The 15523-nt window shown below is 35.8% G+C and overlaps 1 protein-coding gene across 2 annotated transcripts in view; it reads right to left on the reverse strand.

Annotated features, from left to right (window-relative positions):
- Nucleotides 1-15523, reverse strand: part of LOC122838887 (adhesion G-protein coupled receptor D2) — a 77197-nt gene that overhangs the window by 3281 nt on the left and 58393 nt on the right. For both annotated transcript variants that reach the window (XM_044129917.1, XM_044129919.1), the window contains one exon: nucleotides 12676-12749. In XM_044129917.1, the coding sequence (XP_043985852.1) occupies nucleotides 12676-12749 (74 nt within the window). The remainder of the gene's footprint in view (nucleotides 1-12675; nucleotides 12750-15523) is intronic.

Raw genomic sequence — 15523 nt, forward strand, 5'->3', positions numbered from 1 at the left:
TCATCCAACTCAAATGTAAAACACACATGCAGAACATGAAAACAAAAAGCTCAACCCTTCAGAGGTGCAATTAGCCAACGTTCTAATCACTTACACCAAACAGCAACTGGGGGACACTGTTTGGTGGCCTGATGGACAAACCTTAAAAATGTAAAGATCAAATTAATAAGCAAGCACTGTTAATGGGCAAACTCACTATTATTATGCAAAAGCATCACTATAGCATGCAAAACAAATAGTCTAAGGTTTGGAGATGGAATAGTTTGAAGGCCGCTGCCGTTTCATTTCAAAGCATGCATTATACATCATTGTGCATAAAGAGGAAGCCTACAGCATTATGCTGTTCCCCTACCCCACCTCCCCACCACAATGATTATCCTTTATTATTTATTAAAAAAAAAGATTGAGCGAGAAAAAAAAAATACAACTTTTAAGCACCTGAACCTCGCTGCCAGCATTCCATTAATTGCCTGCACAAAGGGGAGAGCCTTTGGAGATTTTTCAATTTCAAAAAATGAGGAGCATGCATTCAGTCGTGCTCATGTTATACCGGCACTTAAATCCTACAGAGCTCACATAAAAAAGGACTCAAGGTTGCATCCGATTGAAAGCCTCCAACTACAGCCACTTTAGAAATCCATTTAGCAAGCGGGAGGTTAGAACATCTAATTCAAACACAGCCGCTCTGTTAAAACGATTGCGCCAATGTCTTTTAAAGAAAAGCACACACTTTCTCCTGTGTTTGCTTGGCTTCAATGTAGGAAATATGAACCTGGCTCATAGAAAGACGGGAAGACACAAAGAATTAATCTTGCCAGACCTCAGCCAAGTGGCGAAGGTGAATGCTGGTGAATGACTGCTTGTGGAAACTTGACCTTTCCTTCAATGAAATCAAAAGGAGAGCTCTATGGGAGCAACAAAAGAAGGAATGTTGTGACTGTAATGAAATGACAACCTGATAATCACAAAACTATTCATCAACTGCAGCATCTGGGATAAAACATATTTTTGGTGTGACCTCTGAGAATATCTGTGAAGAGTTTAATGGAACAAAACTACAATAAGGTAAGAAAACAATTACTGGCCACTTAACCTAAAGTTTATTCTCCAAAAAAGCATAATTAATCAACACTTGAGCTGCTTCTAATGTTTGCAATTTAATTGCTTATTTGAAAGACTATAGCCATTTGCTCTTATAGTTAATAGATCAGTATAAGCATTAAGCAAAAACAAATAATAATAATAACAAATAATAACAGAATAATCTGATTAATGAATACAAGTGGGTGAGTAGTTCTGAACTTATAGCTCACTTATTGCACATGTTTTTTTAGATACTATGATGTCCATTTAGGTTTTACTGCCTCATTTTATATGAACTAGCTATATATTTGATAGAAATATATGATTGTTACATCATATATTACAACCTCTCCTTTTCAAATATGCTTAGTCTCACACCTTGTGATAATCATATTCCGATAAGTGATTCTAAAGTAAAAAAAAAAAAACAAATAAATAAAAATTCAAGAAACTAAGCAAAACTTAGACAGCAAAACTTAGCTGAGAAGTGATGATGTTGCATATAATCACCTTCCTAAAATAATGGTCTAAATAATTTTTAGCCCTTTTTTCCCTGCCTAATTCATCTTTTGGCAAAAAAAAAAAAAAAAAAAAAGGTGGGCATTTTTATTTATTTGCACAATCAGTTTTGGCAAAAAAATTACTTTGGTCATTCATTATTTTTGGAAAATGATACTAAACACTGAACTTGGGCAATAAAGCATAAAACAGTTGCAATCCAAGACAGGATTCAAGTCGAATCATTGTTTTGCCAAAAAGTTTTTTGTTTTTTTTTCATCTGAGAAACTTTATGCTCACAAACAGCAATTGTGGGTGTCTCAGTGCTTTGGGTACTTTTTTGCTAGACTGATGTTGACATGCCATGCCATGTGTTCCTGTCTCTTAACATTGTGTAATTCCCTGGAAACCAAAATTCAATCATTTGCAGGGGGAAAAAACCCAGTTCCATTTACTTCCATGAATTTCACCCACTTTCTGTGTAAACCAGGAATGCTGCGTACATACAATGAAAATCCTGATAGTTTACAAGTCAACATGCATTGAGATGGTGTCTATAAGTGTACGTTTGTCAATGATGAAATGTGTTAACACACCATCCATTTGTTTCTAGAAATGAAATAAACTGTAAATCTTCACAAAAAAAAAAAAAAAAAAAAAAAAAAAATTCTCTGCTTCTGTACAAACCCTCTGATTTTCAGCACAAGGGACATTTCTGGGAAGCCCGCACATGCAAACAGTTGTGTTCACATTGTCCCCATCAAAGAAAACTGATTATTTAGTCTGCTATTTCCCTCTTGAGACAATAATGGTTTCAGTTTGCTGGCCTGAAGTCTTAAGAGAATCTGTCTTTTGCCAGAGGCAGCTGCAGTGCTGTAACATCCCTCTTAAAATGAGCACCAGGGATTAAAATGTAATAGGCAAAAGGACAATATGATTTAATAAGACACAATACCCTTTGAGAAAATTCTTTAGCTATCTGTTGGGTGAGAAGTTCTTTTTAGAAACATTTGGGAAAAAAATGTTTTAGTGAGTCTCAAGCTCTTGATTTCCTAAATTGCGGATCTGAATCACAAATGTTTGCTTTAGCAACAGTTGAGTGGCTGCTAATATGATAAAAAAATTTTAGTATATAATAATCAGAAGCTCTGGTCTTTTAAATATAACAGGTTCTTATATTGTAATGTATCTCCAACAGTAAGTGCAGTGTTTTGCCTTAGTTCAAAATATTTTTAAAGAATTTTCTTAATCTAAAAGGTTTTAATGGCCTCCAGTAGGAAAAGTTGAAGGCATAAAATAATGAAGAAAATGTTTATATGGCTGAATTTCTTATCAGTCACTGCATAAACTGCAATGTTGGCTGACTTGTTGCCAGTCTTTGTATCTGGCTGAAAGCCATCAAAAAGTCACTTTAAATCTTTAAAATCACTTAAAGCTACAATAAGCCTTAGGGACGTCCGGGGAATAGTGTCAGGACACTGCATCTGTCATCCATGAGCACCGTATTACTACCGGCTATAAAATAAGTGGGGAGGTTAAAGGGAGAGACAAACACAATTGGCTGGGTTAGACAATTACTGCAAAGGTGCCCTTGAGCAAAGCATTTAAAAGCCTTGCAGTGATGGTACTTCTCAAAGATTGATCGTGTATGCATAAATGTAAAAAGGGTTGGCTGGAAAATGAAGTGCAAGCCAACAATGCTTATATTTCCTCTGAAAGGAAAATACTCTATTTCTCTCAACTGGAACTAGGAATACTGAGGAAAATACACAGAGAGCGATATAGAACAGACATATATATATATATATATATATATATATATATATATATATATATATGAGGAGAGAGAGAGAGAGTCAAATTGCAGCACCTGACCAATGCAAACTTGATAGCAAGTATGTGTGCTAGACTTCATCTTGGCTTGTCAAAAAAAAAAAAAAGGATTTAAATCAACATAAACATTGACTTTATGTTGACAAGTACTTTCTTTGGAAGTGTAGCGAGGGTCTAACAGTGGAGGGCAAGCTTTGAGTCTAATATGACCTGAGTGATGTAAGATGAGGTGAGAGAGTGTAAAGCCTAAGGCTTTACACACCAAAGCACCAGACAGCAGTTTGATCAATACGGCATGGCCAGATCTGAACAAGATGGCAGTGGTAGACAGTGGAGGGTCTTGCCTTCATGATGGACTTGCATAGACCAGTAATATGCTGGAATTATTTATTGATTATCATATCATTGCTGACATCAAGCTAATATATATCATATTACTTATATGTATGTTGTTTTCAGAAGAAACAGTTACAGTATAATTTTGAGTGGACAGAGTTATCACAATCAAGTTAAAGTTGTGGTAAGTGAACAACACATTAAAAAGCAAACAGGCAAACAGAAAAAACAAATAACTTGGATAATATCATTTTGTACAATAAGATCAACATTATCAATGAACAGTTGCAGATTTAGGAGACATTCACACCAACTCTATTTAATTCACTTTAATAAAACTCTAGTTTGCCTAGAAAGTCTTGTTTCCAAATGCACATCAGGAAGTGAAATGGTCCTGAACTCTACCATTTGACATTTTTTTTAACTTTCTTTGAATGTTGAATGTGTATGAATAAAGCACCAATTAAATGATTAGTTATCACTTGGGATGAATCAAGCACAGAACTTTATGGAGACTCCAAATATTTGCATATGGTTTATCTGTAGCTTGCTAGGGAGAATCTAAGTTGGAAAAAGAAAACACCATAAAGTCAAATTTGCAAGGCAAATGTATGTTTTCTTTTTAAATAACCTAAGATGCTCATATTAGACTAACCTATAAAAAATTATATTGATGATGGGTGAATGTAAATATCTAATCAACATTTTCTTATATCTCTGAAACCAGTTAGGTAGAAACAAAAGCAAACTCACATATGTTCACACCTAAACAAATCTGACATTCGTGTATGCATAATCTGACAAAAATCTGACAGTGATAAAAATGTCAGTTGGAATTTTTAAAGATGTATAAATAATGGATGCTCCTAGTAAGCAGGGGATCATCTTCAATGAGCCAAGTGTGTGGAGTGGCCTGTCTCATCTCCAAGCAGAAGAGCCATCTTAATGACTGCGCCCGGAGACCTCTGGGTCTGCACATACTCCCCCTGTTTTCATCAACCCTCCCATCAGAACCCCTGCTCTTCATCAGACCCATTCATGCTCCTGACCACAATGTATCATGCAGAGCAGAATATGAGCTTTTAAATTAAACATTGACAGCAGCAGCTGCTCCCTGTTTTAGGCAAATCAGCAGAAAATCATCCAAACAGGACGGTTTGGGAAGATCTATGTGTGTGCAATTGAGACATTTTAGGGGCTGATTGGTTGGGTCTCACAAACCTGCGGAGAGTAGCAAATGCAAGTAATGTCACAAGCCTGTGTGGGAATAGTAGTTAACAGAGGTGTCAGATGTGACTCGACTCTGAGCCCTATGTAATTTGGGCTAATTAAAATCACTGGGCACTTCTATTTTTGGGATTTCATTTAGTAAAAAGATATATTGTTACTTTCCTCTTGTTTCTCAGGGAGTGATGTCTTGTGTGTAATATCAACCAGCAATACAAATGTAAACAATGGAGGGAGGAGAGAGGTGCTCATTTACTACAGGCACTATTCTGAGTTTGTGTCAGTTGTATGAATGTCCGTTGTAACCTCTGTGATGGCGACAAAGTGCTATTGTTACACTCTTAAGTAACACTCTCATTCCGGAGACGGAACAACGAGAGTGAATTTCTGTACTTCTCCAGTGGAGGATGGAGCCACTACCAATCAATCCTAGAATAGGCTTCCTGGCTGATTTCTGATGTACAGATCAAATTTTCCTGGATAAACTGACAAACATTAACATAGCATGTAAAAAAAAATGATAATAATAATAAAAAATTACAATTTTCTCACTGTATTTGCATTACTTTTAGGCTTATGTCAACTGATATAAATATTTATTGTAAACTTTTTCCTTTTTTACTGTGAATTGTAAATCTTATTTTTTCCAGTCAACTCTTGTAGTATGAAATTAACAAGTAACAACTCCATCTTATAGTTTATATCTTGGGGTATAATAATAGTCTTCCAACCTATCAATAGCTTCAACAACACATCAAACTTGAGAAAAAATTTGAGCATGGCAGTCTAAATGACAGGTGGTGTCAAGCAGAGAGCTGCAACTAAACTTCAGGAGTTTCCCCATCACTCAAACAAAAGCAGGACTTCGGTGCAAAACCAGTAGGCAGAGTTAAAAAAGTTGAGGAAATGCCACCCTGAAACAAAGTTGACTCATCCTGGGTGTCATTTTTATGGTAAGGCAGCGGGGGCTGTTCTCAGCAGCTGTTTAATGGAACTAATGAAGTAACTTGAAATCTAACTCAGTTAGTTTTCAAATCAAGTTATCAGTAAAGGCACTGATAACCTCAAGGAGAGGTGCAAATGTGCAGCAAAAGCCAAAAATGAGATGCAAACAGGTGTAACTGCACACACAATCAGTTTTTCAAACAGGGCCAGGTAGGTTTGCAGTTTTTCCTCCCTAAATAATGACCATTTAAAAAACTGATTTTGTGTTTACTTGTGCTGTCTGTGAGTAATATTTAAATTGGTTTGATGTTCTGAAAGACGTAAGGTGACAAACAAGCAAAGAAATAGCGAATCTGAAAATAGGCAAACACTTCTTCACATCACTGTAACTACAAAATGGCAATGTAAGTTTCATTTAAATACAAATAGACTCACACACATGCCAGACAGCAGAAGTGTCAACTGAGAGTAATTAAGGGATTTGAGTCTTGTCCAATTAAATAAAGGCAAACATTCCTGGACAGATATTTTCTTCAAATAGAGGATAGTGGAATTTATAACATCCTGCGCCAACTTTACTTTGTATGACGATGACGATAGATGAGGTAAGGACGACCACACTCCTCTCCTGACCTGCATTCCGACATAAACAGGAAATTGCCTGCGGGAAGGAAGTCATATTTTTTACAGCTGTGCCCTGCGATGAGAACAGCAAAGGGAGACCTGCATTTCCAATATGTCTAAGCTGTGCCGACCATACCTACAATATGCCAGTCAATATTAAAAATCATGAATAATCCAGATGGTGTAAAAGGTAATGTTACTCTTTTTATTTTAAGCAAAACTGAGTCTTTATCTGGTATTGTCCAAATTCAAAGAATTTTTCCTATACAAGCAACACAGACACCTTTGTCTCTTTGTTTCAGATTTTGGATGGTGATCAAGGCCCCAGGTTCAGACTCAGGGCTTGTGATGTGTCACAGAACAGGGATTTATGTGGCTCTTGTATCCGACGATAGTCATCACATCTACAAGTCAAGGCAGTAAATCAGATTGATAGGCTGCACTGAATTCCATTTTCCAACTGGACCAAAGGACAGAAATTAAATGATGCAGATGTATTCTGTGCCATCTCAAATTCTCTTCGGCTTGAGAGCATTTCACTTCTCAGTGCAAACATCTTTTGTAACAAGTTTTACATGCACGTCCATTGAAAGACGTGATCAATTTGCCTTCCAAAAAGAGAGGTTCCATTTGTTAAAATGTAGAGGCTCAGAAAGAAATAATTTAATGTCCTACAGGAAGTGATTTAATGTGCAAAAAGACATGCACTTGTTTTTGCTCTGTCCTTTTCCTGTTGTGTTCTGATAGGGACTTCCTCTCCCCAGTGGGGGTGGATACAGTGTCATCCGTCCATCCATCCCACCCACCTCAACCCAAGCATAACTCACGGAAATGTCATCATGCTGTCAAACTACCTCAATAAAAATACTTCTAAACTTTCAAGACATCAGTATGGACACCAGGAAAGTGTACAGCACTTCCAACAGAGATTGAGTAAGGTGAGCTATAGTAAAGCATAAAAAGGTTGATGTTTGTGTTTTTAATGTGGTAAACTCTGTGTGAGAATTTGAGAAATTTTTGTGTTGGCCTGAGTGCGGGGGTGGTTGCAGGCTTCACCTCAGCACTGGTAACACCAGGATGATCTTTTCCTGTCTGTCCAGTATCTCTACGACCAACTCCCTTCCTTCCCGCCAATACACAGCGATAGGGCACAGCCTTACACACAGAACTGTTATAGAAATGTAAGCATCTTCTTTTGACAGCATTCTCCCTCTGACACTGACCTTTGTAACAAGGTAAAACCTGATTCAGTAGAAATACTTTTCATTCACGTTTTATCACAGTGCAACCTGGACATTTTTTTTTAAAATAGATACCCTAAAGGTAATTTTTTTAAAAAAAGGTGCCATTAATCGGTTGTTATAGCCTAGATGAAACAGAGGACAGATCAAATCTTTTATGCAAAAACTGAAATCAAGATCAAGTTTTTAAATTCTGCAGTCAAATTTAGATCAAATAAAAGGCAAATGTGTAGAATGTTTTGGTCTTATTAGTTTTTTGGTTTTGTCTTTGGAGATTGAAAGTAGAAATACATATTTTTTTGTTGCTGTTGTGGTTCGGGTTGGTGAGGTCACTTTCATACATGGGGAGTTGTATAGGTTCGCTTATATAAAATAAATAGCAGTTGTGGGTGTCACTGTGCTTTGACTGAATCCTTGATGGTATTCTTCCTACGTTTTTGCGGAGAGGATGTCCAAATTCATTTTGTCATCTAGAAGAACTTTAAAGATTTTAAATTTATTATTCTGTGAAAAATCATATTTCATGGACAGTGTTACGCTATATTAATCAATGAATAAAATACGATTTGACACTTATTAGCAAAATGTTCTAGAAAAAAAACAGTTTTCTTTTAACTTCAAGAATACTTTGTGTGAAAATACTTTTGTATTTACTTCACTATAAAGTATTTTTTGCTAAAAGACAGAACTACTGCATCTTTGATCCTATAACATTTTTCAATTGGGTAAAGTTAGTCACACTTAAACATAGCTGGACATGTGTACAGTCACCTACAGATGGAGGAAATACTCTCAGTGCTGCCTGTGTCTGCTGAGGATGTGCGAAGCAGTGATGGCACATTAACGATCAGACCCTTGACAGCAGTGTGCTCAGCCTCACTGAAAAAAGCTTGCTGCCAGTGTTTAATTCAATGAGGATTGTTTGAGTGAAACAATGGCTTTTGGCCCCATTGAGATTAAGGGAAGGGTGAGAAAGGTGTGTTGGTCAATGGCAGCTGACTGTATTTTTGTGTTTTAGCCCACTGGTGATCCCATGGGTTCGATGGGGTCGTGAATCGGAGGTATCGCTGCGGTGCAAGGGACATCCGCTGTTTTTTCAGGTAACTCACAAAACAGGTCAACAATGAGTAGCTAAAAGGGAAAATACAACCAGACATGCTCACTGTGGTACCATAAAGACTATTTAGAGACACTAGGAATAAGTTGTACTTATATTTAGGATTACAATTATTTTTAGTTAGACTTTTCAAAACCATCTTGGAAAAAAAAAGAACACTGTCTGATGAAGTACCTCATAAAGAACAGATTAGAAAAATGAACAGTAGGATTGGCTTTTTTTTTTACTAGCCACACCTGATAATAAGGCTAATGATAAAACAAGCAATTGTTAAGTGGTGGACCAAGGCTGAAGCTGACAATATAAGAAGGACCTAGTCAGAACCCATGGTAACCTATTCCTAACATATAGCCTATTAGAATGTGAATACTTTTTCAAATGTCTCACTATGCAGGAAAGTGACATTTTTGAGCATAGTATAGATATGACCTGACTAGCAGTCACTGGTTTGGTCCTATTATTTAATTGGCTGTTTTTCATGTCTTATTAGAAAAATACCTTTGACTTCAAAACAGGTTTCGTGGAAACCAGTATTATGTAATTGGTCATTTGCACTCAGTTCGGCAGTAAGTCAGAGGCAACGGTCTCTGTTTTTATTTTATTTATTTGGGTATTTTGCATTCCATGGAGTCCATTTCGACTATGCTAATGGAGTTTACTGATTTAGAGCTGCAGGCCTTAATGAAAATCCTCTGCCTGATGATCAGTGCTATTGATCACGTTGAGCTCCTGTTTTAAGAGGGGCTAATTGATCAATCACCACAGGTTGCTTTGGATTAATGGAACATGACTGGTACATGAACCTGCAGCTCTCTCCTCCCAAGGAATTTTTACTTTTCAGGAGTGTTTATGTGTAAGATACAATTGATCAGTGGGTACAATTTTAAAACCTTTGTGCACAACCTATAATGCATAATATGGTGCAGTGTTGTCCAGTTTAATTTAACTATTTTTCTTTTCAGAGGTAAAATTTAGTCTTCTACAAGCTGAAAGTCCCTCTTCATAAACAGGCATTATAAAGCAATTAAAAGAAACTGCAACGTGTACTGATGGGCATCTTTTTTTAGATAGCTTTTGACTATCCTTGTGACAATGGATAAAAAAAGGAAGAAGAATGCCATTACAGCAAGAAATGTTCAAATCCATGATTTTTGGGTCATGATCTGATCCTTATATCTGAGTTTTTAATCCACAGATACCAATATTTTCAATCCACAACCTATTTATTTAAACATTTACTGTTATTTCAATCCTTGTGATTTACAAGCTAATCATACATAAACTATAAGCCATGCCGTTGAAATTTGCACATATACTTTAACAGTTTACCAGTTACATAATTAACATTGAAAATATTCTTTTGTATTTAAATTTACAATAGTAGTTGAGATTCTACACATCAGATGACTGAGACAAAGAAGAGAGTGAATAGACCACAGTAGACATTACTTGTATTTTAAAAGCTTTCAGCTCTCTGGTTTTACAGGAAGTAAAATGCTGTAAGAGGTTCAAAAACCACCAACACAAGCAACAACATCGCATTGCAGTAAATAGTAACTATATCAGTATTTGGCCAGGTACTGGAGCAAGATTGCATTGGGCCCATGTCTGATCACAGATCCCACCTCTAGGTTGTCAATATTGCACAAGTTACTTTGCAGTCCATGGATTAAAAAATATAAAATTTGGATTGTGAAAGATCAAGGCAACAACACACTCTTCAATATACACAGAAAATTGTGACGTCACTCTACATAAGAGCAGGAATCAACATTTTCAGCTAAAAAGTTACAAGATCAGTCTAACACAAAAAGTCAGTAATAAATACAAAATGTCAGTAATACATACATTAAATTACTTATTTATGTTTAAGGAATTTTATAAAGAGTGATTTTCAATCAATATCTGTGCCCAGTGGTTGCTCTAGGTAACAGTTAATGTAGAAAAACTCAGTTGAATTTAAAGAATAGTCATAAGCATAAACTACCATCCAACTATTAGTACACACATCTAGGTTCAAAACACTCCCTGTGAATGATGGACATGCTGACTGACCACTAGTGACTCCACAGAGGCTTTGTTTTCTGTGCATATGAGAGCGTGGACTGGATATTCCAGCTGGCATGTTATGGGACTCCCAATCGCGTGTGAACTGTACTCAGAGGGAGCTGTGGCTAACAGGTCCAACACTGAAACACTTAACAGGATGAAAAGGTCAGCTGGGGTGAGCTCAGCTGGGTAAACCAGAAATAGTTTTCTTTGTGACTCTGAATTGTTTTTAGTAACATTCTGCTCATGTGGAATTTTAATCCTAGTATTTTTCAACTTTAGAGAAACAAAATAAGTCCTTGTTACAATATATATGTATATAAAAAATTATATTCTACTTGCTTTCACAAAATAACAATTAAAAAAATGGATTACTTGGAACTCACAACAAATTACAGATTTCAACTTCCCACTGTTATTCATCTACAAACCTTTCCTTATTGAAACACACCCACTTCCAAGCATGTAGCTAACCTTGACCAACTAACCAGCCACACACTCTGCTCAAATCCAGCTGTCCTAACTTGCAGATGGTGCGGAATGAGATCACAATTCCACCCAACAACCTCTGGTGTGAACTTAATTGTGTACACTCAGGTATTGGGTTTCAGACAGTGTCTGAAACTCCCAGCAAGTGAAGAGAAACAGACAGAGTGAACTTGACAATGAGCGAGAGTGCGACAGTGCAAGAAGAGAGGGAGTGAGGCACGGACCACCCAATAGCTGCAAAGGAAAACAAAGTAAGAGAACAGAGTCGGCTTCGATCAGTTCGGAAGTAGAACAATTGAAAGATGTTGTGCAGGAGCTGTTTGCCAAGACAAAAAAATAATAATAATAAAGTGATGATGAAAAACTGCCAACATCATTTAATCATAGAGTTGATCTTAAACTCTAAATTTATGCAGTGTGTAATGTCTACCAGTATCAATACAATATTCATACACATTATGAAAGATGTTTATGTGAGCAGGAAAAAAATAATCCTTTAAAACAATTGCATACAAAATAATAATAATAAAAAAACATTACCTTTTAACATCAGTTTACACTACATACTGGGAGTTTCAGGAATGATAGCAAAGGCAGCAATGAAAGAATTTTTGAAAAAAAAAATGTAGTTTTGTAAAGCAAACTAAAAAAAACTTATTATAAATATTATGGGGATTTTTACCAGATGAGCTTGCAAAACAATCTTTTTGCATTATATCATTTGATCATAGAGTTTATGATGAAGATTTTTTTTTTCTTTTTAAAAAGGTAAATGCAATATTGTACAAAGTGTATGAGAAGTGGTTTTAGTGGTGGCCACTAGGGGGATGAGTTTGTTAAATGTTCTGAAAGCTGGTTGCTGGATGTATTTCAGTGATGAGGCAGTCAGGTAAGCACTGAGGAGCCTGTGTGGGAGGCTTGGAAAAAGACAGAAAGAGACTTCTGCCGAGTCCTGGAAGTCTTCTAATTCATTTCCACCCTGATAGAATGTACAGACTTCTTTACTCATCAAAGCTGATTTTGACTAATGGGTCTGGCTGTTATACCTGCGATTATTTTCTTAAAATAAATACAAAAAAAGCATATAAATGTTTTCAGTTTGCCTAAATTTATTGCCTACCTGTTCAGACTATTTTGCTGTTTTCCCAAACCACAATTATCCAAACCACAATTTCCCTGAATGACCAGTAATGTTATTATGTAAACTTTGTGCATATATAAAAAGAAAGTTACCTTTTTATCCGTTGGAGTCAATGTGGATGTTTTAAAGAGGGATTTTTCCTCAGCACATGGATTGGGTAACTGACCTGAAGACAGTCAAATGCAGTCATTGTTAGCTCTTTGAATTTCTAGGAGTATATTTTCAAACATTTTGTTTCTGCTCATCATCACAAATTTTGTCTAATCATGATACAAAAAAGGTCATTAGAACACAATCACTGCAATAACATAATATAAAATCAAAGCAGAAAATAAAAACAACTTACAAAAAGCTTTGAAGTACAAAAATGAAAGAATAATTTAATATAAGCCATTTAAATATATCAGTTTCATATAAATATAAAATTTCATATCTGAAGAAGCTTTAAATTAAAATGTGAGACATATCAAATTTTGAGATACATGTTTATTTATACATCTTCAGAAAATATCTCAATATCTCTTATCTTACACTAACTGTGAAGAATTTAGGTATTTACAACTTTATCTTTTTTTGATGAAAATTATGTAATAAGAAAAATGTTTATTGAAAAAAAGTAAAAGTAACTCCTGAAGCTGTTGATTCGTTTGATACAGAATGAGAAAGTCTTTTCTATTTACAAGAAACCAAAAAGTCAAAACAACATTTAGCAATATTTCTAACTATGGGATATTGACACAAAAAGACAGTTAATGGATAATTTAAAGCTAGCAGAATATGCAGATGATGGAAACAAAATATTTGCATTATTGAACAAACAGTAAATGTTCTTTAGTTCTACTACATCACTACTCCCAGATGCTTCAGAGTACATCCAAGAAGGCAAATCTCCCTGCCAGAGCAGCTTTACAAGGTAAAACTTTACCCTGATGGTGTGATTTGGCCTGCGACAGCGGTAAAACAATGATACCACAAACATACTCAAAAAATCCCGATTCCAGAAGAAAATCCTGGAAACTGTGACTGAATATAACGTAACAGTCATTATCAATTTAATCAGAACAGTTGTGCCGTGATGAAGCGTTAGAACATGGGTAAAAGAACATTTAGGTTGTTTATGTGGAAAGTAACTGCATTTCACCAAATCAGAGTTTGGTAATATTTGGAGGAAAAGCAACTAAAAAGTTTTCTGAAAAGATAAGGGTAACATTGGCAGTGAGCGGTGCAAAGGGAAGGTTGGGTTCAGGAAGTTTTCACTCCTTTCTTCCCAGTGTGCCCCTGGCCTTTCCAATTTCCAGTGAATTGTTGAAAGAAGCCAGATACACGGAGGGTAATCACCTGCTAATAAGAAGCTTTATTGAAAACAGACAGCCGGTGACATATTACAAGCTTGAAAGATGCGTGCTTACATTTGTACACACCCAATCACACTGACAACTTCATTCATATGATCACACAAAGATGTATAATTGCAGTGTGGTACATGACAACAAACACTAGAAAGAAACAATCATTGAAAACGTGTAAAACTGTAAAACAAGCACATGTGCAAATATCAACACACCAACACATACATAAAATCCTCACCAGACCCAGATCCTTTATCCTACCACGGACTTCAGCCCTGAACTATCACAGCAAAAAAGTGCAAGCATATGGCAAAAATATCAATAATTCGATTATAATGTATCAATTATGAATTTAGAAGCAAAGAACGGGATCCCTATGGGTTTTATGTATGTGAATGTGTCTTTTTTATGTGACTGTATGGGAAAATAGGAAATAACAAGGATAAGAATTCTCAATAATTTGTGAAATACTGTAGAAGTAAAGTGAGAGAAAAGAAAACATGCAAATAAATTGTTTCCAAAACGTGGATTAGATATTGTTCTGCCTTTATTTTATTATTTTTTTTCATGTTGCGTGTTTGTAATTTTTTTTTTTCTTGGCATAAACCAAGAAAAATAAAGATATTTATAGCCAAACCATACAATATATGGCTCACACAAATGCATACAGTGGTTCTGATGAATAAATACAGTTTCTGACACTGAAGTTCCATTACAAGTGAATAGCTGACATAAAATAAATTGATAGAGGTGCTCCATTAAAATGTATTGGACTAGTCAATGGGGCTCATGTGTTTCTTTAATTCTACAGTGGTTCTACTAATAAAAAACTATGAACTAGTCCTTCAGTTTAAGAATCACATGCCAATTTTAGCATCCTCAACAGATATGGTTACCAAATCAAATTTTTCTCACAATACTTATAAAACATTTGTATTTTTTTCTATCATTCTATTATATTTTCTTTCCCACTGGGCATCTATATTCTACTACACAAACAATTTAAAAGTGATGTACCACTGTCCTATCATTTTGTAAACAAGTGTTGCTGGTTAGTCAAAAAGATGATCCTTACTAAATGACTTTCATGCCAATTTAAGAATAGCTTCTTTTCTTACTTCAAAATGAGAGTTTCAAACAGAAATAAAACAGGAGGTCAAGCTTAGAGCAACCTTTTTATAGCAAAAGTTTCAAAAAGCATCTTACACTTTATGAAGAGAAAGTCACATATGGATTGTAACTGGACAGTACGTCAATTCCAGTTCACAAGAAATATTGTGGCATTTTACTACACAGTCTTGTTCTATAAGATCTTGTCGAACTCCAGATACAAACTGCTCTACCTTGCCGCCCAGGATCATACTTGCTGTTTCTTAAAAGGGAGTCTTTTTAAGTGTATGATAAGAATATTGTAAGTCAGGGGTCTCAAACTCCAGTCCTCGAGGGCCGGCGTTCTGCAGCTTTTAGATGTGCATCTGCTGCAGCACACCTGAATAGAATAATTAGGTCATTAAGGCTCTGGAGAACTGATCTACACAAGGAGGAGGTAATTAAGCCATTTCATTCCAGTGTTTTGTACCTGTGGAGCATC

The sequence above is a fragment of the Gambusia affinis genome, linkage group LG10 (assembly GCF_019740435.1).
Source record: "Gambusia affinis linkage group LG10, SWU_Gaff_1.0, whole genome shotgun sequence".
Taxonomy (NCBI): domain Eukaryota; kingdom Metazoa; phylum Chordata; class Actinopteri; order Cyprinodontiformes; family Poeciliidae; genus Gambusia; species Gambusia affinis.